This window comes from Cygnus olor, chromosome 10, assembly GCF_009769625.2.
Source record: "Cygnus olor isolate bCygOlo1 chromosome 10, bCygOlo1.pri.v2, whole genome shotgun sequence".
Classification (NCBI taxonomy): domain Eukaryota; kingdom Metazoa; phylum Chordata; class Aves; order Anseriformes; family Anatidae; genus Cygnus; species Cygnus olor.
The window spans coordinates 22006024-22029973 of NC_049178.1; the positions used below are offsets into that span (position 1 = coordinate 22006024).

The 23950-nt window shown below is 43.0% G+C and overlaps 2 protein-coding genes across 7 annotated transcripts in view; one reads left to right on the forward strand and one right to left on the reverse strand.

Annotated features, from left to right (window-relative positions):
- Nucleotides 1-262: 262 nt before the first annotated feature.
- MBD4 (methyl-CpG binding domain 4, DNA glycosylase) lies at nucleotides 263-3634 on the reverse strand. Its single transcript, XM_040569137.1, is given in 8 exon segments — nucleotides 263-460; nucleotides 1019-1122; nucleotides 1447-1512; nucleotides 1515-1595; nucleotides 1815-1949; nucleotides 2546-2620; nucleotides 3170-3416; nucleotides 3524-3634. Coding segments are annotated over 8 exon segments (897 nt in total). The 3' UTR covers nucleotides 263-382.
- Nucleotides 3635-3850: 216 nt separating this feature from the next.
- IFT122 (intraflagellar transport 122) overlaps nucleotides 3851-23950 on the forward strand; it is a 32623-nt gene continuing 12523 nt past the window's right edge. For 2 of the 6 annotated variants that reach the window (XR_005822843.1, XM_040568310.1), the window contains exons 1-19: nucleotides 3904-4023; nucleotides 4215-4323; nucleotides 5208-5292; nucleotides 6133-6211; nucleotides 7006-7082; nucleotides 7500-7566; nucleotides 8572-8718; nucleotides 9058-9219; nucleotides 10151-10226; nucleotides 10704-10895; nucleotides 11668-11806; nucleotides 12419-12621; nucleotides 13085-13222; nucleotides 13909-14073; nucleotides 14914-15111; nucleotides 16726-16866; nucleotides 18534-18587; nucleotides 20763-20924; nucleotides 23784-23950. Coding sequence is in view for 4 of the 6 variants with exons in the window: in XM_040568310.1 (XP_040424244.1) it covers nucleotides 3983-4023; nucleotides 4215-4323; nucleotides 5208-5292; nucleotides 6133-6211; nucleotides 7006-7082; nucleotides 7500-7566; nucleotides 8572-8718; nucleotides 9058-9219; nucleotides 10151-10226; nucleotides 10704-10895; nucleotides 11668-11806; nucleotides 12419-12621; nucleotides 13085-13222; nucleotides 13909-14073; nucleotides 14914-15111; nucleotides 16726-16866; nucleotides 18534-18587; nucleotides 20763-20924; nucleotides 23784-23950 (2402 nt within the window). In the remaining 2 variants the exon portion in view is untranslated. Of the gene's footprint in view, nucleotides 4024-4214; nucleotides 4324-5207; nucleotides 5293-6132; nucleotides 6212-7005; nucleotides 7083-7499; nucleotides 7567-8571; nucleotides 8719-9057; nucleotides 9220-10150; nucleotides 10227-10703; nucleotides 10896-11667; nucleotides 11807-12418; nucleotides 12622-13084; nucleotides 13223-13908; nucleotides 14074-14913; nucleotides 15112-16725; nucleotides 16867-18533; nucleotides 18588-20762; nucleotides 20925-23783 lie in introns of all 6 variants that reach the window. The other 4 variants (XM_040568312.1, XM_040568314.1, XM_040568313.1 and 1 more) reach the window with 4 other exon arrangements.

A 23950-nucleotide genomic window follows, 5' to 3' on the forward strand; every position in this document is an offset into this window, starting at 1 on the left:
GCCCTTCCGGGCGGCGGGCGGCTTCCGCCGGGCCCCCGGCTCGGGAGCGCCCCTAGCGGCGCAGGCGCGCGGCCGCGGCTGGAGCCCGCCCCCGAGGCGCCCCGCCCCCCCCCGCCGCGCGCAGGCACCGCCCCGCCGGAAGCGACGCAGCGCGCGGCTCCGCTTCCGGCTCAGGGGAGCCGCGGAGGGAGGGCGGCCGCGGGGCCCCGGCTCCGCCCCGCGCCTCTCCCGGCGGCACGAGCGGGGGCGCTGACACACGGCGGGCGCTGACACAGGGGCGTTTATTGAGACCGAACAGCTGCTGAGCACTTCCTTCCTTGGTGCGGGGGCCGCCGGGCGCCGCTCCACAACCAGGACCCGGCCGCGGGGGCCCCGCCGCCGGTCAGCCCACGCCGAGCTGCTCGCGGTTCTCCCGGAGCCAGGCGTGGTACGTGGTCAGCTTGTGGTCCTCCGGCTGCACCTGCGGCACGAGCGCACGTCCTGACCCGGCTCCTGCGGCGCCTCACGGCCCCCCCGGCACGGCAGCCGCCCCCCGGCGGGGCTGCTGGCAGACAGCGCCCGGCGGGCCGTGAAACACGGCCTGCAGGAGCTGCAGGAAGGCACCGTGACAGAGCGAGACGGTCCTGCCCCCGCCCCCGCCCCCCACGGAGACCAGCACCGACAGGATCCCGCACGGCAAAGCCCAGCGAGGACGCCTCAGAGGCGTGGCAGGATCCTGCTGGCGCTAGGCGCAAGAACCCGACCCTGCGCTGCGGCGCCTCACCCCCACCGTACGGAAGTAAGAAAACAGTAAAAATGGAGAATTACAGAGAAAAATCAAGGTGACATCAGCCTTGACTTGAAGGCTCAGACTTGTAAAGGGTGTACTTAGTGAATTCAACTAACTGAAGAAAAATTGCTCTCTGATTTTTCAATCCAAGCCAGTACATGCGCAGAACTCCCACAAACAAGGCGACAGGCTCCCGCCACCTGCAGCACATCTCAGCTCAAGCCCCGGCAGAACAGCAGCACCACGCACCTCTTTCCATTCGTTGACGCAGAAGATCCTGTAGGAGTCGTTTCCGTATTTTCCAATTCCGTGCAGCTCAATGGGGTACTTCCACTGCTTGGTCAGGTACTCATCTAGAACACACAGTCACAGACCTCACCGCGTGCAGACAAACAGATCCCAGAGAGCGAGTCTAAACGAAATGGGATATTACCCCCCGTCCACTTTGCAATATTTTAAATAAAACACATGGCTAAGTTAACAGTACGAGATACTCGGTTAAGACCGTACGATCACAGTTTTGCATACATACAACCAACATACCCCAACGCTGCCTGAGCTAAACCACCACCCACACTTGCCAAGGAAAAACATCACAAAGCACTGTTTGAAAATAATGCTAGTTTTCTTGCTAGTATGATTTAGAGCATTCCACAGACTCGTCCAGGAATATCTACCTGAAAATTTGATTATAGTCTTCGCCCTGAGCGCATAGAGGCCGAGAGGTTTCAACAGCTCTGACATTCCTTCCAGTCCGCGGTCCTGGCTATTTCGGGAGAAGGGTACTTCTCAAGGAACTCCCAGAGCACAGGAATCGCCATTTTACCTAGCCAAAGAAATCGTCATCTCCTTTGATTATCAAGGTACGCTTCCTGAAGTGAGCTTTTGCCGAGGCAGGAGACGCATATTAAAGCTGGCTTTTTACATCAACGCAAGCTCATAGGTATTTATTCTTGGGTTAATGCCACAAAAAACCGGCAGCTGTCCCGATCCTATGATAACACCACCCCATCTACACAACACAAAACTGCATTACTCCGTTTACCTGACGTCTTATTGAGAAATATGGTTGCAATGAGCAGTTTCCACGGATCGTGGAAAAGTGTTTCTTGGACCAAGTTAAAAGGAGAACGTGGAGGAGTCCATTTCCTGAAGGCCTTCCTTCTAGGCGGGCTTGGAGCTGCGCACAAAGGCAACAGAAGAAAATGTGTTGGGCAGTAAAGGATGGAATTACCTACTGAAAGGAAATAATTTTTAAAACGAACTTGTGAAGCAGATTGACCACAGCGGGGCGCTACGTGCGGGTGCAGCACGGGTGACTCACGCGCTCTCTTTTGCAAAACTGCGAGGGAACGCGCACTGCGCGCTGCAGCGCCGGCACAGGGTCAGGGCTGCCTGTACGCGTCCCCGTGTTCCATGCCACGTACGTTCCCTCAGAAGGGGCGCTCCAGGGCCACCCCTCCACGGCTCTCCTCGCGCTCCTGTGCGAGCGCAGAGCGGCGGCCGCAGGGCTCCCCCGTGACGGGCAGAGCACCCCAGCGGGACGAGAACCTCCCCCGAGCCCGCCCACGCCGACACCCCGCAGCCGCCGGGTGCCAGGGGGACGTCCGGCCGCGAGTACGGGCCCCCGGGGCCTAGAACGGGGCGAGAGCAGCGCCAGGGCAGGAGGCGGAGCCGGGCTGGCACTGCACGTGGCCGGCCTGAAACATCGCTGCGTCCTGAGCCAGCCTACTCCCGCCCCCCCAACAGGATCAGTTTCCCTACAGAACACTGTACCTTCTTTGCTATATTTACTTGAGAAGTACGGACTTGTTTTCCTCCTCTCCACCTGTGTTCGTGGGACAGACTCTTCTGTAAAGAAGTAATACTTTAGCATTACAATGGAAAAAGGAGAGCACCTATTTTGCTATCGTGTCTCATAAAACATTTCCTTTCGGTTGCGATGGCGACGCGAGGATTTCACGCAGGCGTACATAAGGTCAACGTGCCTCCGACTCCCCGCGGCACTCCCGTGTTGCGGCTGTAAGAAAAGCCTTCTGACGAAAGCACCGCTCTGCTGCGGCCTGGAAAGCCAGGCTCAAACTACAGCCAAGAACTAAATGTTGTCCACGCCCCGCCGCGCCAACCCAGGTGTAGCTGGCCTGCTTCACGAAGCAAACCGACCGACGGGGCAACGACGCTACAGAGATAGCGCGGGGACGGTACGGCTACCGCGCCGTGCAGCTGAGGAGACCGGCGGTTTGTAGTCTCCGTTCAGCTACGTGCCGTTGGGCAACGGAAGAGAAACGAGACAGACGCAGACGTCGAAGCGGCTCGACGTGACACCGAACGCTTCCGTACGGTTCGGGGCACCCCCGGCGGGGCGTGAGAGCAACGTTCTGCTCAGAGACGCGTCCGCACCTCGCGGCGCTGCTGAGAGGCTTCCCCCGTCGCAGGGCCGCGGGCCGCCGGCGTCTCCCTCGGTGCCAGGCGCAAGGCCCCCGCCGTCCGCCTTCCCGGGACCCGCTGCCTGCCCCGTTCCCAGCGCGCCGGGTTCCTCCTCAGGCTTCGCAGGGGGCGCTTCGCCAGGGCCCGGCCCCGCGCCCGGCCGCCTCCCGCGAGTCGGGCCCCGAGCGCCCCGGGCCCGGCTCCCCGCCTCCTCGCGGCCCTCCCGGGTCCGGCCGCGTGCCGCCCCCCGCGCCCCTCGCTGGGGCTGGCCGGCGCCGGCTCCCTTCCGCCCGCCTCCGCCCGGCCCCGCCGCGGGGCCCCCGGGGCGGCCTCCCGCGGGCGCGGCCCCCGCCGCCGGCCGCCCCCCGCCGCCCCCGCGCCGCTGCCGGCCGGCCCGCCCGCCGCGCGCCCTGACGTCACGCCGCCGCCCGTCGCCATGGAGGCGCCGCCCGTCGCCACGGAGGCCCCGCCCGCGCGCGGCGGCCAGGGCGCCTCCGGCCCCGCGGTCACGCGGCCCCACCGGCGCGCACCCGCCGCGGTCCCGCCCTCGGCGCGCGTGCGCGCTGCGGCCCGGCCGGCGGCCGCCCCCTGCCGCCGGGCGCCCCCTGCCGCCGGGCCTCGGTGCGCACGCGCGTTGCCAGGGCCGCGGGCGGCGGCGGCCCGGCCCTGCCCGACCCAGCCTAGCACGGCCCGGCCCTGCCCGGCCCGGCCCGGCCCTGCCCGACCCAGCCTAGCACGGCCCGGCCCTGCCCGGCCCGGCCTTGCCCGACCCGGCCCGGCCCGGCCATGCGGGCCGCGCTGACCTGGCGCGACCAGGCCGAGCACTGGTGAGCGGCCCCGCGGTCACGGCCCCGGCCCGGGCAGCGCCGAGCCGAGCCGCCGGCGCCGGCCCGCTGCGGGGGTCTCTCCCGGTTCTCGTGACGGGAAGCCGAAGGCCGCAGTTCGGGTGCTCTGTTCGCTGCCCGCCTGCCGGCACGGGGAGCCGCTTAATCCTGTTGTGTGTTTGTCTTTCCCGTAGCATTTATGACCTGGCGTTCAAGCCCGACGGGACTCAGCTGATAATTGCTGCTGGAAACAGGCTCCTGGTAGGGAAGCGGCTCCTGTCCTCGTCTCTTGCAGTTACAGCTGTACGAGTGTGATTTCTTTCACGTTAACTTAGGAATTTAACCCACCCCAAATCCTCTTATCTCTGGTAGTGCAGCCTGCTATCTGCATATGTATTAGCGCAGGCTCGCTGTAAAGTGTTCTGAGGCTTTTTAACGTTTCTTACCCAGCTTTAAGCTCAGTTTCCAAAAGTAATGGACTTGCGTTGCTCGTGTCATCTTGTACTCTCGCGCTTCACGGAGCGGTTGGCGATCCGCTGACCTTCATCCAGTCCGCACGGTGGCATGGCGTGCAGTGCTCTGCTCTCACAAGCGCCATGAAAATCTCTGTGAAACGCAAATTTATGTCCGTGCTTTGAGAGCGGCTTCAAGTAGGGCTCCCATCAAGCTCCCTGGGTCAGCATGCCTGCTGCTCGCCCGTCAGCAAGAGCTGCTCACGGCCTCCTCCAAAGCTTCCCGACGGGATGGGTGTGAGAACTGCCCGGATGGCTGGATGGATTGCACAGCTACAGAGAGATAGTTGGAGCTGAAGGAACGCAGGCTTCTTAATCTCCAGTACTCACAGAATGGTGCATTTAGTGATGGTCCTCTCCAGTAGCTTTCTGTGTTTAAATATCTAATGTGAGGAAGGAAAGGGATGAAGCAAGGTGAACAGGCCAAACAACTTGCTTGGAAATTTCATTTGTGCGTGTGTTTTTCTAATGCTTAGTCTTCTTTCTTTCCAAATGTTGGAGGAGAAGCGTTATGATAAGGAAAGCTGCTTTTCCACTTCAAAATGCCTTGTTTTGTGCGAATTGTATTGCATGCAAAAAAACCAAACAGATACAGTTTTGTTGGCCTTAGGTAATTTTGTGCCATAGTCCTCATTTGGAAGATTACTTTTTTTCTTCTTTCTGTTGTTTATACAGGTATATGATACTTCTGATGGAACCTTAATTCAACCTTTGAAGGGTCATAAGGACACGGTATACTGTGTGGCTTATGCTAAAGATGGTAAATACCCCTTTTTTGGGATATCATTAGTTTGTTTTGTAAAGTGCGTAATAACTCCCATTTCTTACTGCAAATTGATAAAGAATTCAGGGTTGTTCTAGTAACAGCGTTTTGAACACCTGTGCGTGTGGTGTTTCATTTTGTTTGTTTGTTTTTTCATCGGGAGTTCGAAATGCCTCACAAATGCGATGTGCAGAAGGAACTACTGTATTTTTGCCTGTAAGGCTACCCGTTAATCCAGGAGCTGTAGTCCCCACCTCCCCTCCCATTACACGTCGTGAGGTAATGTCAGGAGAAGGCTTGCCCTAGAGTTTCCTCTTTCTAGTAGTCCACTTGCCTTGAATTTTTGTTCCAGTAGTTCCTCTCCCAAAGCTTCCCAATCTGCTGATCCTCCGTATGGTAGCATGCTCGGTACAGATCATCTTACGCTTCTAGTTCGTTCATTGCTTCTGGTGCTCATTCTGTGAGGAAGTACTGTGTGTGGGTTCGAAGGACTTACTCTCAAATACTAATATTTAAGTTAGAGCCAGTACCTTTGAAAATATATCACGTTTCTCTTGAAACTGGTAACAAATCTTCAACCTGTGACTGGCAGCGATGGAAAGACCATCTCCTTGCTTGCATTACTGGGCTTTGACGAGGCAGTCTCCGAAGGAGTATCAAAATAAAGCCACCGGAATTCCACATAGAGAGGTGCAGCCGCGTCAAGACACTTACAATGTTAGGCCAGTTATTACTTGAGCCTTGTCCCGTTCAAGAACATCTTGCTCTCTCTTTGGTTGAATACTTGGAGTGCAAAGGATTCTTGTGTATGCGATTTAAATTATATTTAATTCCTAGGCAAACGTTTTGCGTCTGGCTCAGCTGATAAAAGCGTGATAATTTGGACTTCAAAGTTAGAAGGAATTCTGAAATACACGTAAGTGACGCCTTTCAGTTCTGTGCGCCTCAAATACAGACTTTGATTATGCCCTCTGCTGTCAAAGAGTAAGTGATGGGAGAGTTGGAAGAAGGTTAACTAAGGTCAGAGAAAATGCCAGTGGCTAATGGGAGAGGGAAGAGGAAAAGAATAGTCAGAGTACCTGAATGAGGCAGGAAAGCAATTAAAGGCATTACAGAGGGTGGGAAGGCTTAGATTAATCTCTGAATTTAGAGAGCTGGCAAAGAACTAGGGAAACTTCATAGGTTGAGATGAAATGAAACGGAACATAACTGATCTGTATAATAAACCAACTTAATATATAACTAGGTCAAAGACCAAACTAAAGGTAAGGTTTGGTACTTTTTCTCTCAGTGTACTTCCATATTTCTCTTGCTTTGTTTAATATGTCATCTCTTTTAAGCTACATCTTCAAATTCTGTTTCTGAATGTGTGTGTACAATTATTACTAGTTATTGTACACGAGCTACTGCACTAGTTAGGAGCATACCCAAGCATAGAGTTTGGATGTAACCTTTAATCACATCTCACAAACCACCACCTACATACATTTTTAGGTGGTCTCGATGAAACGCAGTGAATCCTGCCATTTAGAGACAATTTTTTCAGGTTTTATTATTGATTTAGTTTACAGTAATTGCAGATTAATTTGATGTAATACAAGCTGATCAAGTTATTTCTGCCATCTGGTGAGCCTTTCTGCTGTCTCGCTGAAAGTCAGAAGAAGGCATTTAAGAGTGATTTATTGAAATGCGATTGTAACTTCATTCTAGGCATAATGACTCTATACAGTGCGTTTCATACAATCCTCTTACTCATCAGTTGGCATCCTGCTCTTCCAGTGATTTTGGTATGTCTTCTCCTCACTTTTCCATTAAGTCACTGAATTCCATAAAAGTTGTATAGCTAAGCTAACCACAGATATGTACGGCTCTTTCTATCCAGAAGAGATACGTTAGCTAAAGTTAAGTAACATTGGATTCTTAATTATATCACTTAAAATCAGTTGGAAAGGACTATGTAGTGACATGTCCTAGAATAAAATGTACTTCGTTACCGTGATTTTTCCAGAGAGACCCTTCCTTTATTAGATATTTCCCCCCTTTACTGATTATATAATGTGTATTTAAATGTCCTTCTAACAGTGATTGAGACTTTGATGCCTTTGAAGTCCAAACTGGGTTTTCTGACAATATTAGTTTCTAATCTGAAGACTGGTAAAAGCTTACATATAATTTACTTTGGATTTTTGTTTGTTTTAATCAAGGTTTGTGGTCTCCTGAACAGAAGTCAGTCTCTAAACATAAAGCTAGCAGTAAGATTACTTGCTGTAGGTAAGTTTTAATAATTACCTGTGTCATTTAAGTCAGTTTCAGTACAAATGGTTCAAATAATATGCAAGCTTAAAGGAAAATTTCAAGCAAAGTAGTTCAATGTCTGTCAAGACAAGATACCTAATATGAGAGGGGCTCTCCTAACTTGCTGAGTAGTAGCATTGCGTATTTTATGCTGCTCTGCCATTTTCATTATTAAAATATTTTAATAGTATTTAGAATGCTCCAGTAGAAATAAGACTGATACTCATCAAAGATGATTTGTTCTTTCTTGTGTCGTCTTCTCAGCTGCTTTTTTTGTTTGTTCGTTTCACTTTAAATAGTAAAGGGTCTGGGAGGTTTATCTGGTACTGTTAAAACCAACTTCTTCAGAAAGTACCGGGGAGGTGCTCTGGTTTTGAGCTGGTGTCTCAATTTCTCTCTCCATCTGTTTAGCCAACTTGTGCAGTAACGGCACAGGGAAGTTGGAGGAAAGATAATTACACTTTTTTTGTAGAGCTGTTCATCTTCCGTGTTGTTGGTATTTGCAGAAGGTGATACTACTTTCGTGGGGAACCTGAGGCAAGGCTACATTAATTTGTGTAAAGTCATCCAGCTTAATACAGTAGAGACAAGAATAGAAGCAGGTCTCCTCTAACCCAGCACCATGCAGTTTCAGTGTTCTAAATGTAGCTTTTAAAAGTCTGGTCTACTGTCAACGATCTCATTCTCAAAAATGTATGTGCTAATTAGCACGATAGAAGTATTGCAAGCAGATGATATCTTTATTTTTTTTCTGCTTTATGTGTGTGTGTAATAAAATGTTCTTGCTGTGAACTGCATGCTGGTGCCATAAATGTGGATGTAGGTGCATAAACAAATTATAAGGATTACTGGCTATATCCCAGAGCTCCCTTTTAGAAATATATGTCAGTCTATTGTCCCTATTTGAGTATGCTGTACCATTTTACCTTCCTGACGCTTGTTTTTAGTAGTTTGCTCTTCTGTATGTGTATGTTTTATCAGCTGGACAAATGATGGCCAGTACCTTGCTTTGGGGATGTTCAATGGCATTGTCAGCATACGGAATAAAAATGGTGAAGAGAAAGTTAAAATAGAGCGTACAGGGGGTGTTTCATCTCCAATATGGTCAATTTGTTGGAATCCATCCAGGTAAATAATTTCACTCTTCCTGGTTTTTCATGCTGACTAGCTAATTCTTGATAGCAGGTAGATTGATAGCAGAAAGGCTTGACTTTTAACCGTGCTGGAACAGATTAATGGCAAATATGTTACTTTTTATATTTTTTTAGTGATTATGTATTGGGGTTTGTCTTTCCCAGTGTTTAATTACATGGAAAAACTGGGAACAAATTCCGCTTAGGTATCATAAACATTTGTCGTTGTTGTTGGGTTTCTGTTTGGATTGGGGGAGGGAGGGGGGAACCTGTTTGCACTTCAATTCAGAGGCAATATTGTGACACATATGTGAATAAACAATTGCTATTGCAGTAGGTGGGAGAAATTTTGGAGTAGAGCAGATCAACAAGAGGAGTCAGATAACAGCCATGTAGAGGAGATACCAGAATTGAAGTCCAGCCCTGGCAGTAGGCAGTGTAGTGAGACAAAGGTAGAAGACCACAAGGAAGAAGAGACCCCTATGGATTTCAACTTGTGAGTGAAATTACAAAGGAACATGCATACATACAGACAGATGTGTATCTGTATTACCCGGAAGAGCGATTTACAAAAAGCAGCAAAGGCAAAGAGTATTTATGCAGGTTGCAAAACCGGGTATTCAGAAGTTAGGAAATCCTGGATTAAGAGTTGCTGGTATAGTACTGATTTATTCTGCCAGTATGTGTTCATTGTGAGATACTTCTTAAGCACGTGATAGCATGTTGTTTTTTCTCACAAGTGCATACCTTGCTCGCTGAGCAAAGGCAAGGGGCTTACTGAACAGTTAGCTTTTCAGTAGGTTTTTTTTCAGCTTATGGTTAGAAGCATTATTTGCAGCAGAATGCTCGGATTTCCGTCTCCCTTCTTCCTAAGCAAGACTGTAGAGAAGGTGACTCTAACGTTTTGTTCCAAGTTGGACAGATCGTGTCAGAGTACCAAAGTTAACAAATCTGATACTGAGCCCTTTCCTCAGTATGCTGCTGGTCTGGCAGGAAAAATTTCCTTTTCTGCCTTGCGTTCTCATAGCTGTAGTTCAGTTTTGCTTAGCTGTATTGTTTTTGACGTTACGGTGACTTTATACTACTGTAGCTAAGATCAGAATCTGGGCCCAGATGCTTCATTTGTTTAAAGGACCACTAGTTTCACTGTACCTGCTACTTACATAGCAGAATGAAGCTTTTCAGTTATTCCTGTAAAGGAGACGTGATTTTTCTTTTGTCTCTAAGCCGTCTTCCTCAGTTTTAAATGGCAAGATTTCTCTGCTGTACTTCCATTTGGTGGTTGTAGGTTTTTGTTAGTTTTTTGTTTGTTTGTTTTGAGTAATTTGAAATATATTCTGCTATCCTATGACTTGGTTCTGTTGCTCTAAGAAATTTACAAATAAGTTACTATAAAAATTGCCATTAACTTTTTTTGTTGTTGTTAGAGATGAACGCAATGATACTTTAGCTGTAGCCGACTGGGGTCAAAAGCTTTCCTTTTATCAACTTAGTGGCAAACAGGTATGTTTTTGGAACGTGGTATGGTATTTCTGATTCTGCTTTGTGTACTGTATACAAAGTGCTTGTATATCAAGGCTTTATTAGCTACATTAAATGTTTTCTGTTCTCCAGGCCTGTAATGAATCTGTCATTCCCCACCACCTCACCCCACCCAAACCAGATTTTTCTCTAGCTCTTGTGTCTCCTGTGGCAACTCAGCTACTGTCTTAAAATTCTTGTATTAATGCCTTTACAGCTTCTGTGACTTTTGGATGTAATTTAGAACTGCCTTTTGGAATATTAAGATAGACAGTGTTTCTAAGGTATTGAAAAGTTGTGTGTGGCTGGAGAGATGAGGAGAAAGGTCCTGGTGACAGTAGTTGCCACTAAGAAAAAGATCCTTGCGTTTATTTTCACCTGTTATTGTTGCCTTGGGAAAATATGAAATGATCCTTTTGTTAATATTTTTTATTAATGTATTTTTATTTTCCCTTGTAGATTGGGAAGGACAGAATGCTCAATTTTGACCCTTGCTGTGTCAGCTATTTTACGAAGGGAGAGTATATTTTACTGGGAGGTTCCGATAAACAAGTTTCACTCTTCACGAAGGATGGTGTGCGTCTCGGAACCATAGGAGAGCAAAGTAGCTGGGTGTGGACATGCAAAGCTAAACCAGACTCCAACTATGTGGTGAGTAGGTACATTTGACTGATACTTTCACAGACAATGAGCCGTAAGGCAATTTTCAAATTCATTTGTCTAGTCTGTATGTCCCTACTGAGACAGCAGAACCTAAACACTGTTTAGTGAGCTCCTAAAATATTTCAGCTTCCACTGAAATTAAAAATATCCTGCAGAAGTAAAATGTGGGCTGCAGTATGGCAGTAAATGAGTGTACTTCTTGCTTTCAGATGGTAAGCATTTGCTGCATTTTGATTTACAAAGAGGAGGGTTTGGGAAAGGAGGAAAAGGAGGAGGAAAAAAAAAGATAACGACCTCTAAGTTGACCTAATCTAGTTCTGTGGTGGGAAGAAAGTTCCACGATGGGAAGAAAGTTCTGAGTTCTTTTTCTGTGTGGAGTTTCTAGCTTTATACCTCGTGGAAAATACCAGCAGGGCAACTGTTAGTCATAAATGCTGCAGTCTGTGCTAATACACAAATGTTAAGAGATGCAGAGCAGATTTAAAACAAACAAAAAACACTAAAACCACCACCGAAAGAAAACAAACAAACAAAAACAACAACCCAGAACATAGACTTAGTGTATGATAGCATCAATCCTTGCTTTGCACTACAAAGGTCAACAGCGTTTTTGACACTGTTTTAGTACAAGTAAGCTGTAATTGCTTTCAGTCTATACATTATGCAGGAAAAGGAACATAATGCTCATCAATGCTGCAAGTTTTGCCAATTCTCACCTACACGTACCAATTAACTAAAATTATTTTCTCCTTGTGTTCAGGCAGTAGGGTGCCAGGATGGAACAATATCCTTTTATCAGTTGATTTTCAGCACTGTTCACGGACTTTATAAAGATCGCTATGCTTACAGAGACAGCATGACTGATGTTATTGTCCAACACCTCATCACTGAACAAAAAGGTAATTTCACACTCCCAGGCCAAAGCTTCACTCTCGTTACTTTTTTTTTTTTTTTAATATCCATCAGAACGCTTGGAATAAATGCTTCATATACCAGTCAGATTGTTGTCACTTTCACAGTAAAATTGAGGATCCTTTTTGCAGGATAGAGTGCAAACTTGGGTTGTGGAGGATCAGTGCTGACAAGCTTAGTGAAAGATGTGGGGATTTGAAAGGATGATGGGAGGGGCAGAAGCTTTTAGGATAAGATTTTAATCTGTGCAAATGAGATAAAAATACCTATATATAGATAGATATAGATATTTTTTTACTTGCAACCTCAACAGTTTGTGCTGATTTTTGTTTTTGTGCTCATTTGGCTTTTTGTGGGAAGGGATCAAAATACTGTTCTGGAATGTGCAGTTGAAAAAAAAAAGTGGAGGAAGATAACCTTCTGTCCACATAACAATTTATATAGATGCAGAAAAACAAACATATCCTAGCAAGCAATCTGCTTTTAAATATAGGTGCTTAAGAAAAAATAAGTTTTAACTTTATACTGAGTTTTTCTGACTTAGTCTGTTATTTCATGTCAGCCTATGCTGTGTTTTCTTTGTTTTTCTTTCCCTCTAGTTAGAATAAAAGGCAGAGAGCTTGTAAAGAAAATTGCAATCTACAAAAACAGATTAGCCATCCAGATGCCAGAGAAAATCTTGATTTATGAGCTATACTCAGATGATTCTTCAGATATGTATTATCGGGTGAAGGAAAAAATAGTAAAGAAATTTGAATGCAACTTGCTGGTTGTATGTTCAGATCACATCATTTTATGCCAGGTATGTGCCTTAAAATTAAAAGTAGTCTTGGGGTATACTCCGTCTTGAAGGTAGCTGTCCAAATAGCTGGTAGGAAAAGTTTGATATCTTAAGGGGAAAAACTGTAACGGTTTGTACCGTTAGACAATGCAATGTGTTACAGCGCCGACACACTAAGCTATAGCTGTGGCATGCCACAGGCGGCTCTGCTTTAGTAAAACTGTTGCCATAGAGAACTGTAGCACCCAATGTAGGGAAACTTTTGGGCAAAGGTGAGCTGCAAAAACAGGTGTGGGTTTTTTGGTTTTGCTTGTTTGTTTGTTCATAGCACTAAGAAGCCTTAAAGAATTCACTCTGTTAAATTGACTGACATTCTGATTTTTTGGTATGTAAAATAGGCACACATAGTATAGGTATAAATGCAAAACCTCAGAGGCACAAGGGTTTTTTCTTTATGCAGTATTGTGTACGTTACTGTCTTTAGGAGAAGAGATTGCAGTGCCTCTCATTTAGTGGCGTTAAAGAACGGGAATGGCTGATGGAATCTCTTATTCGTTATATTAAAGTAATTGGAGGACCTCCAGGAAGAGAAGGCCTCTTAGTTGGTCTAAAGAATGGTCAGGTAACACATAATGTCTGGTATGTGTCTTTTCACTGAAAATGAAACCTGTTTAATGCTTTTTGGGGGAGACCTTGAAGAGCAGCATGTTTTCTCATAACCTAAAATTTTATTTGATGGAATCTCATCTTGTGTTTAAAAACGATTGCTTCTTTCTTTCATTTTCTCTGGTTACAAAATTTACGCAAACTTGCTTGACTTTTAAGCCCATATGTTGCTAGAACAACTGACAAAAACCGAGGTCTTGGTGAACTGAGAGAACATTTGTCATTGGAGGGGGTGGTGGTGTGCATGTGTGTGTCCTCTGAGAGTTGCAAACTGGAGCCCATAGATATTGATGTTAACGACAGAAGTAGAAAGGGATTTGAGATCTTTAGTGTCTTCTGTATCAATGTTATACTTTCCTTTAGTCATATATTAATGTAATTGTTAAAGTGGAGGACTAAAAATTTCATGATGTTTAGCAAATGTCCTATTTGTATGGGCTTGCAAGCTAGAGTATGTTTGGAAACAAGTCTTGAATTTCAAGATACTTCAAACTGAAAGCATTTTTGTAATTTTATTTTACAATTTCTCTGAAAAAAAAATTGCAATTGCATACTTTATACAGCATTAGCGTTTGTACTCACTGTGGGATTCCTAGTTCTAGGAACAAAAACCTGACTGATTTTGGTTTCAAATATATCTAGATTCTGAAGATATTTGTTGATAATGTCTTTGCGATCGTCCTGTTGAAGCAATCCACAGCTGTGCGCTGTCTGGATATGAGTGCATCTCGAAACAAGCTCGCAGTGGTTGATGAAAATGATACCTGCCTAGTGTATGATATTCATACCAAAGAGTTGCTGTTTCAGGTAAAACTTAGTCTTGTTCTCACTCCCTAAAAAAAAAAAGGGGGGGGAGGGTTAGGAAGAGATTGAGAACACAGAACGTAACAAAAGTTTTAAGTTTGAATAACTTATTTAAGCCATTAATCTCAGTTTGTAGAACGTAACTGTTTCTCAGTGAAAACTACTGTTTAAGAGTTGGTAGATGAGGAATATAGAAGACAGGAGATGTGTGAGCAACAGCAGAATAAAGAATGCTTTAACAAGTGACCCTTTCAGGTTAATTTAGAGTTCTGTCCTGGTTCATTTTCAAGTATTAGTGTTAACAAGAATTTTGGCTTTATCATAATATGAACACAAAGCCTAAACTTGTTTGTTATGTATTCCCAGACTATAAAATGAATAATAATTCTCTCTTTATTGAAAGCTTAACAGTCCCTCTGAGTGTTCACTCATTTGAAGTATTTTCAGAGAATACTGTATAGAAAGTATGAAGTGCTACAAAGACAAGGTCTGTAACTTTCTTTTAGTTACAGGCACAAAAATGATCAGTTCAGTGTGGTAGCTAGCAAACAGTTTATTATTGCGGAATAGTATGTTCTACAGTTTGATAGTATAGATAATTACCAAATGCAAAACAAAGAAAAGACAATTATAGCTGTTGAAATGTAAAATATGGCTCTGTAAATCTGTTTAGGAATATACGAGGCTTTAGATTATTGCAAATGTAAATAATAAATACACGTGCGTGCATGTGTGTGTGCACATACCCAGGCTATAATAGGTCAAATGTTCTATCTGAAGGATGCATATTTCTTAGGGAAGATTATGTGGTTGTATTTGTTGTAATCATCAGTTATTCTTTAGGAACCCAATGCTAACAGTGTGGCTTGGAATACACAGTGTGAGGATATGCTTTGCTTTTCTGGAGGGGGTTACCTCAATATCAAAGCTAGTAACTTCCCTGTCCATCAACAAAAACTTCAAGGCTTTGTTGTGGGTTACAACGGCTCCAAGATCTTCTGTCTTCATGTTTTTTCTATGTCAGCTGTTGAAGTTCCACAGGTAATCCTTTTATCTCATTAAGTATTGCTTTACGTTTCATAAACATCAGTGTTTAAGAAGTGAAGAAGCTTTTATGAAATTTACCAGTATTCTGTTACCGAAATGATTGCAATTACAAATCTTCTTTATTGCCATATAAGATATATTGCATGATCTATTTTATTTTTATTTGATCATAATGAATCTAATTTCCTTTTTGCTGTTGATTCTTTCTACTTCTCTACTTGAAAATGTACTTATATTCATCTTTGCTTTTAAACTTATGGTGCGGGTGTTACCTCTTCCTGTACTTTTAATGTAGTCTGTGTACCTTTCTTCAACTTTTCATTTTATTTTCCTTATGAGTACATCAAATACTGCGTCATCTAAGTGTATTTAGGTAATATTTAAGCTGCATGCTTTAGTTTGACTGCATCATGCACGTGTAGTCTTTATATTCCAAGTTTATAAATTGCCATCCACAAAATGCTTTTTTCTGTATTATGGGAAGCAATGGAAGAGTATAAGGCAGTCTAAGAAACAAACAAAAAGGGAAAAAAAAACAGTTTCTGACTCACTTCTGACCCACATTTTTGTGCAAGATTTGAAATTCAGGGTCAGCGAAGAAAAATGTGCTATGTGCTTTTGTTGAACTAATGGGTATCCTGTGTTAGATCCCTGTCTGTTCTGTAGACGTTACGCTGATTAATTAATTAGACCCCTTAATTGAAGTCTGGATTGTCCAGCATGGTTGGTAGCTGTGAGATATACCAAGCCTAGCGTGCTTTTTTTTAGTCTGTCTTTGGAATGCTTTAGGCAGGTTATTCAAAAGTGTACTTCGGTGGGAGAGAGTACCAGAAAGTATACAGTTTTGAGATAAATTGATAAAAGTAACATGGAGATCAACGTGCATCCTTTCTTTACTTGCAAACCCAGAATTAAGGAAGCAGCAGCGCTCTGTGCTCATTCAGAGGGTTTGAACTGCAGCTGCAGGTCCCTGAGCCTTGTTCCGTATGCATCAGCCTGCAGCAGTTGACAGCGTTTCTCCTTAATTTGCTTTTAGGGCAGGTCCTTAGGAGAGGTCAGCATCTTCTGGGCTTAATAGTTTCAGTCTTGGTAAAACAGCTTTGTCATCAGGTTGGCACAATGGAGTTACTTCCTCACGATGCCCCTTGCTCTTGGGTTTGGATATTTCTAGGGATGCTTCGTCCTGGTCTGTTGGGTAACTTGTCATGCTTGGAGCCTTTGAGAACAACCTACCCCCTCCTTTGCTCTGTCTTCATAGTATTTTCTTTAAAAACAAACAAAACAACAAAAAACCTTCATACATAATATCTAGCATGTACAATGCTCAGAGGAATCAGAAGAATTCATTAACTACTTCCTAATGTGCTGGGAAGTGAAGACTTCAAGGTGATGAGTTTGGAATATAATTAACCAAGCTAGTCTGCAGATACACTGATAATTCCCCCAGAATGTTATTCTGCATGCAGTACAAAAACATACGTTTATTCCTTGTGGAATTTCATAAAAGTTGTGATTGGAATGTATTTTTTTCTGACTGTATAGAGAATTTCACAAATGTACCTCAGTATTATGCTTTCTAATACACATTTTTCCAATGGAAATCCTCAGTCTGCACCCATGTATCAATATCTGGAACGGAAAATGTTTAAAGAAGCGTATCAAATTGCATGTTTAGGAGTGACTGATGCTGACTGGAAAGAACTGGCCATGGAAGCCTTAGAAGGACTGGAGTTTGAAACAGCTAAAAAGGTAAAGTAGTTATTTGCTTGATTAGCAGATTTATTTATTTATTTAATTTGCTGTCATTGTAGTTTCTTTTTTTTTTTTAATTGCTGGAATACGAAGTGGTGTTTCTGTGTTGCTATCTTACTTGTCCTAGGTGTGGTCTGTGTTATATGCAAGATCTGGGATGAGGTTTTAAACAGAGATCCATTTTTTTCTTCTAGATAAATGCCATGTTCTAAATAAGTGCTAAGTATGAAGAAAGGCTTCTTACATCTGCTGGAAAATGAGCTGATGAATTTGAGAAATAAAACTGGGAAGTTGTTCAGTGGTGCTGCTCGCCACCAGGTGGCAGCAAAGAATTTCTCAGCTACGCTTCCCCCCCGCGCTATAAATCCCTATTCTTTGTGTCCTCCACCCCAAGTGTTTAAGAGAACCTCAGTTTAAATGTGTAGATTTCATTGTTTTTTACTTACACGTTAGTTTTCTTTGAGGATGGTGATAGCATGTCATCATTTTAGTCACCTTCTATCAGGGATGTCTCGTTTTTGGGAGTAATATGTAGGTGGGTATATACCAAAGAACAGTTTTCTCTGGCATAAAATACTTTCCCTATTTTTCCTTCAGCATCATTTTTCAAATAAGAGAGGGCAAACTGAGTTCAATGCCATAAATATTGTATGAAAGACAAAGCATTCTAAAAATATGCAGGGAATGGCCTGCAATGATAGGCATCTTTTAATAACAGATTTTTATTTTTTTTAGGACATTAAATGCTTTATTTTTCTCTTTTTTCATGAGGTGGAAGCATCAGAATAATTCCAGTTTCATATATGGTTTTATGCAAATAGATACTCTTAAAAAGAAGTTTTCAGTGCCTCCTTGGAATTTTAAAGTAGTGCCCTCTTAGAATTAGAGCGGATTAATGTGAACAAAAGCAGCTTCTTGACATTAAAGGCTCTCGTAGTTCCCAGTCCGATCTGGTGTAAGCAGAATATTCTATGCCCTCTTAAGCATTAGTTTGGCTAGAAGTCTTGAACATGCAGTCTAAAGAGTTAAATTTCTATTTTTTGATGCCTGTCAAGAAGAAGTGCTAAGCTGCTGTAACTTGCACGTGACTTTGCCACTTGGGACTTTGGGCTGCACATTTATCTCCATTCGCAAAAGATATTACACCGTCTCCCAGTACTTCTGTCTTGTCTTCTTGCTTTCCTCTCCCTGGGCTGCTTCTATACTGATTTTTTCAGAATGGTATAAAAACTATAAGCATATGTGTATTGTTTCAGCAATACAGTCGTTTATATGTTATACTTGTAATAGTCTTCTTAAATTTTAGTGTGTATCCTGTCTAACGGAAAAGTAGAAAAGCTGTAAAATAGAATAAAAGCATACAATATTTTAAAAGGTATTTCGCGTTTCCGATGAGACTGACGTGCATACGACTACTAGTCCCTACCTTCACCGTTTGTTTTCAGTGATTAGCCATTCGAGTTGTCCCCTTGTCATATTTATTGTAGTGGCCGAGGGGCCCCGGTTGTAGTAAGAGCCCACCAGGTCAGGTGCTGCACAGACACAAAAAACGGCGTGTTGCTGTTTGTCCTACTTGCACGAAGACAGCTTGATTTATGTGTAACAACATTTTGTTGGTTTCCTGGTTTTTCAAGTAAATTCCTTTTTTTTTTTTTTTTTAATAGGCATTTACCAGAATAAGAGACCTTAGATATCTGGAATTGATCAGCAGTATTGAGGTAAGAGAACATTAAAGATAGTGTAAGAAAATGCGCTGTGCTGAAATAAGTGCTTTCTATTTTGGAGAGATGAGATATCTGTTCAGTTAGTGCTCCTGACTGTTGGATTTGTGTTCAGAGTGAGAAATCCTGATTAGCAGAGATGACTCTAATTCTAGTCATGGGACTGAAACTTAACTGGGAGAAAAATGCAGTTGTGGGACAGTGCACTGTATGAGAACTTAGAAGCACTCAGCAAACTGGAAAAAGATTCAACTAATAATTGGTAGAATACTACTGTGCTAATGGATCTTAGTACAGAATACTTCATAAACATGAGTTAATTAAGCCTTTCCTTACCCCCTGGAGGTAGGTAATTACTACTATCTCCTCTCTGCAGAACCTGAAACAGGCCCAGAGAAATAAAATGACAAACTCAAGGTCTTATGACAAGTCTGTGACAACTGGAAATAGAATTTAGGATTCCTTACTTCCATGCTGTGTTCTAATCACTACTTCTCATTCTTTTCACACTTCTTGATAGAATTTCACTTGACAATAACTGTCAGTCATGAGCACATCAAAAGACATGCTCTCTTGTCCTTTTACAAAGACCACTTGATGATAATGCTTGGTTTGAAGATCTGTGTTGAGATGGCATAAAGGGGATTCCTCTATCTCATGCTAATTAGATTTACACCTTCTCTGAAAGAACACATTCCTTGCCTTCCATTCCTTGCAAAGCTGTCCTGGTTCTGTCAAAATGTCAGCCATTTGTTGGTTGCAGTTAACTTTTTTCTTGGTGTCCAACATGGGACAAGTTCTGTGCTAGGAGCACCCCCCCCTTTTTTTTTTTCTTACAGGGTAAATAAGTAGATGAGAGCATTCTCTCACCAATAATAACCTTTCTTTTTTACCCATGCTTCTCCAGATCTGCATCTGCTGAGAATATTCTGGTACTGTCATGTTGTAGTCTGTTTAATTATTAAGATTCCCCTTGTAAATCGGCATAAACTTACTTTCAGACTTCTTGGAGATGTTTCTTCTGAAGTGAGAGTTCTGCATCGTTGCTTACTGTTGCTTGTGGTATATTGCATTCCTCTTCAGGCTTGTAAGGGTGTAATTAAGCACACATTTCAGTAATAGGACTGTTTTCTCTTGGTAATGACACTTTTTTCTAATTGATGACAGTAGGAAACATAACTGCCAGATCTTTTTCTCTGGCAAGATTATGTGAAATCTTTCAAAAATGGTGTAACAATTCCTCTGATTATTATTTTAATGAAATTCTGAAAGGGAACTTTCAACAGCAGCTTAATCAATCAATGTGACTGGAAACAGTGGTGGTGAGGGTCTCCTTTGGCAGCAGAGATTCAAATGTGTATGCATGTGGAATGCTTTTGCTTCTTTAGTGCAGTTTTCGTTGAATTTAGTTCATAGCTATGTATTTTCATGTGGGATAGACTAATAGTAACAATTCTATCCGAAGCCGGGCAATGATGCATTTCTGAGATGCAGGGTAAAACAAACGCCTGTACGCGTGCAGTATATATGGCATTGCTCCACTGTCTGATCTGCGTAAAGGCTGCTGTGGCACTGCATATGCTTGGCATGTGTGGTAGCTTCCTGCAGAGAACGAGCACTTCCAGTTTGCAGGAGAATATGTGCAGGCGCTCTGAAGTGCCTCCTGAGCTCTTGTATGCGGTGACAGAGTTAGTGGCACTATACTTGATTCAGAGGCAGGTTAACATGCTTTGTGAATCTGCTTATTGCTAACAGTTATTTTCACGTTTGTTGTTCTCCCCACCCTCACATATTGTTAATTTAGCCAAATTATATGCTAGTGAGTTTCTGTGGGAGAAAATAAGGAACCCATCAGATACTTTTTTTTTTTTAAATAGCATAACGATAGTGTCTGTTCGTTTTCATATAGAAAATCAAGAGAAGTGATTTTTTTCAACAGTTTGGTTTGTATAGTGACATTTAATTTTGCTCTTCCTAATTTTAATTAAGAGATTGAATCCTTTAATTATAAATTCACCCAAAATGTAGGAGAAGCATAATCATCGTATTGTGTTACAGGATTTTATTAACAGCTAAAATCTGAGCTTGAAAATCCAGCTCCTTCAATGCCTGTTTCTCACCTGGGTCCTGATCATCTAGAACGTCCTACATCTTGTTGTTTCTTTTTTCCAGGAGCGGAAGAAGCATGGAGAAAATGTCAATGAACTGTTCCTAGCAGATGTTTATGCCTACCAGGGAAAATTCCATGAGGCAGCAAAGCTGTACAAAAAGAGTGGGCATGAAAACCTAGCTCTGGACATGTACTCTGATTTACGCATGTTTGACTATGCAAAGGTAATAGTTCGCAACTGAGTATTTAAATGCGGAAATACTAATGTACCTGTAAATGTTTTCAAACTATGATCCTATAAAAGGACAGGATGAAAAGCAGGTTTTGCGTTCCAACTTTCTCTTTTAGTCGGCTGAAGTCCATTTAGGCTTACAGGTGGGGAAAACGTCTGTCTTCTGTGTCTATAAGCAATGGTGGCATTTTTCTTCGGAGTCTATAACTGAGGTAGCAGATTGTGCATTGTGTAGTCTCGAGTGTATCCATGTGGCTCATGGCTTTTCAGTGAATTTTTTAATAGGCGCTACCAAGGGTGACTTTGGGATTTTGGTTATAGGGTGTCATCCATAGTCATTTTCCTTTTTCAAAAACTAAAAATCTAGTTTTCATAGTGGTTTCTTTCCCACTGGTTGCTCAAGAATCCCTTTTATTTATTTATTGTCTTCTGAAGTGGAGGTGTGAGGTATGTGCGTCATGTGTTTAATTCACTTCCCTGTTATAACAAAAATATTTTTCTTTCATAGTTTGAACTTAAGCATTTAAGTCTGTATTAATATATTTTATAAACCGTGTAATATACTAAACTAATATATTTTTGTTCTCTAGAGAATTTGCTTCCCAAGAATCAATCTGTCTTGGCATTTTTTCTTAACTCTGTCCCCAAGTAGAAATAAATTGAACTGTTTTAACAAGCGATGTTTTTATATGGTGATAAGAAAGCATCATTTACCTTTTGTCTTCTATGGTGTTTTCATATGAAGATCACTGAGAAAGCATGCAGTGCTTAGTGTTGTTCATCACTTGTCAGAGCCGTATTCTGTCCAGTACTGGACAAAGACTTTACCATGACATGCATACAAACTGTTTTAACATAGATTCCATGAATTATGCTACAGAGAGCTTTTTCTTCCAAGAGCTTAATATATAAATACTTTGGGGTTTGGCTGATGTAAGTTGGACTGCTGCTATTTTTGGCTGATGAGTCTTCGTTAGCTTCAGTGTTTTGGCTCTTCTTGAACATAAAGTAATTCATGGATGAAAATTTTCCCATAAGCCTTCACAAGAATCTTTTAATTCTTGGCACTAGTCACGTTTATATTTAGTGGAGAGCAAAAGGTCTTGTGCCTCCTATCCTTGACAGTAATTCCATGCAGAAGAAACTAAAGGTACTTATTAGCGTTGGAAGGAAGCCTCTTGTGCAGGGAGTGCATGATGCACGGAAGAACATGGGAAACACCCTTGCTTGCCAGGTATTTTTTCCAAGGAAAGATAGATGTATGGGGGATGGGGGAGGAGGGGGTTAATGTTGCCAGAATTAAGCAAAGGGACCCTTTCAGAGTCTGATTTCTTGTGTTTGAGGTTAACTTTGATTAGTTCCAGCTAGAGAGTCCAGACTAAAGGCAGAGGTCAGGAAGTCCTTTGATATGTGGTCATAGGCTCATTATCACAGTACCAGATCACAGATTACTGAGAACTCAAAATAAAACCCTCTTTATACTTGAAGAAGCTGAGCTTTTGATTTTGGACTTACTCTGATGACCTATGCTGGCAAACAGAAGTTGTATCAAAGATTGTTCAACTTAATTCTTTGTCTTCAGTTTTTCATATTTGAAGATTATCACAACATCTGTATGGTTAATGTCCTGAATCAGGGCTATGTTGCAGTAGGACATAGGATTTTGTTCTAGTGTTAAGAGCTGACATCTGGTTGTAGTTCTGTACCTGCTGACGATCTGCATTAGGGAAAGCGGTGAGTTGTGATACGGGAACAGTTCTGTTTATGTGTGTTTTTTGTGTTGTGGGTCTTGTTTCTTTTTTAATCTGAAACAGAATTTCATAGAAACATTGAGGATAAGGTATCTTTCCTACCTACTTAGTTTTCCATTCCTCCTCTATTCTAATTTTTCATTTGGTAAAAGCTGTTTTAAAGGACAGTAGTCTGTTCTCTTAACAGCCAAAATTGCCTTTAATTGATCTTCCAGTTTTGAAGTACAATTTTTTCCTGCTGTATGATGTCAACAGATGTGAACCATATGGTGCCAGGGCTTTGGTATTGGCAGAAGCTGAACAAACTATTAAAAATACTTTCAAAACGGTCATCATTGCAGCATCCAGACTTGCAGTTTGCCTTACTGTGCAGAAGTCCAGCCAGTAGTTCAGAGTTGCTCTCTTGAGCAGCTGTCATTCCATCCTTATAAAAGAACTTCTTTGATACATGGTAGTATAATTATCAAGGGTATTTGCAGAAAATGAGATTTCAGTCTTTGATTTGTGGGGGATCCTGATGCTTACACGTGATTTAAGTGGATGTACTGTTGTTACCTAAGCACAGGGTTGAGTCATCTTTGAGAATGAAAGAGCACCTTCTTAAAAGAAACTTAAAATTGATATTTGTCTCTCTCTCTCTCTCTTTTTTTCTTTAAGATTAGTACCATTTTGTTTTAGAAAGGCGTGCTCCTGGATGGCATGCAGAAATCTACAAAAAAAAAAACAAAACACAAAACTACAAAAGTAGTTTATATCTACTTAAGCAGGATCAACAGGGAGAAACCTCCCAGCTTGATTTCTTGGAAAGCTACTGATTACCTCTGAGGCATCTGTGTCATTCTTCTCCTAGCCCTCAGAGAATCTCTCACTTTTATTTATCTGTTTTTTAATTTACCTATGTAAAGGGGAGACTTGCCATTGTTTCCTACTGAACATTGGTTTTTGATTAGTTGCTGAAAGCTGGATCAATTTCTGTTGCTCTTTCCTTAGGAGGCATAACAATATTCATCAAAAAAGCCCTTATGTATTTTAGAATTTGGAATGTAACAGTGTTTGTGACCAGAAAGTAATGCCAACTTTTTTGTATTGTGCTATTTCAGGATTTTCTCAGGTCTGGAGATCCCAAAGACACAAAGATGCTAATAAAAAAGCAAGCAGATTGGGCCAAGAATATCAATGAGCCCAAAGCAGCAGTGGAGATGTACCTTTCTGCAGGCGAGCACATGAAAGCCATAGAAATCAGCGGGGACCATGGCTGGGTTGATAC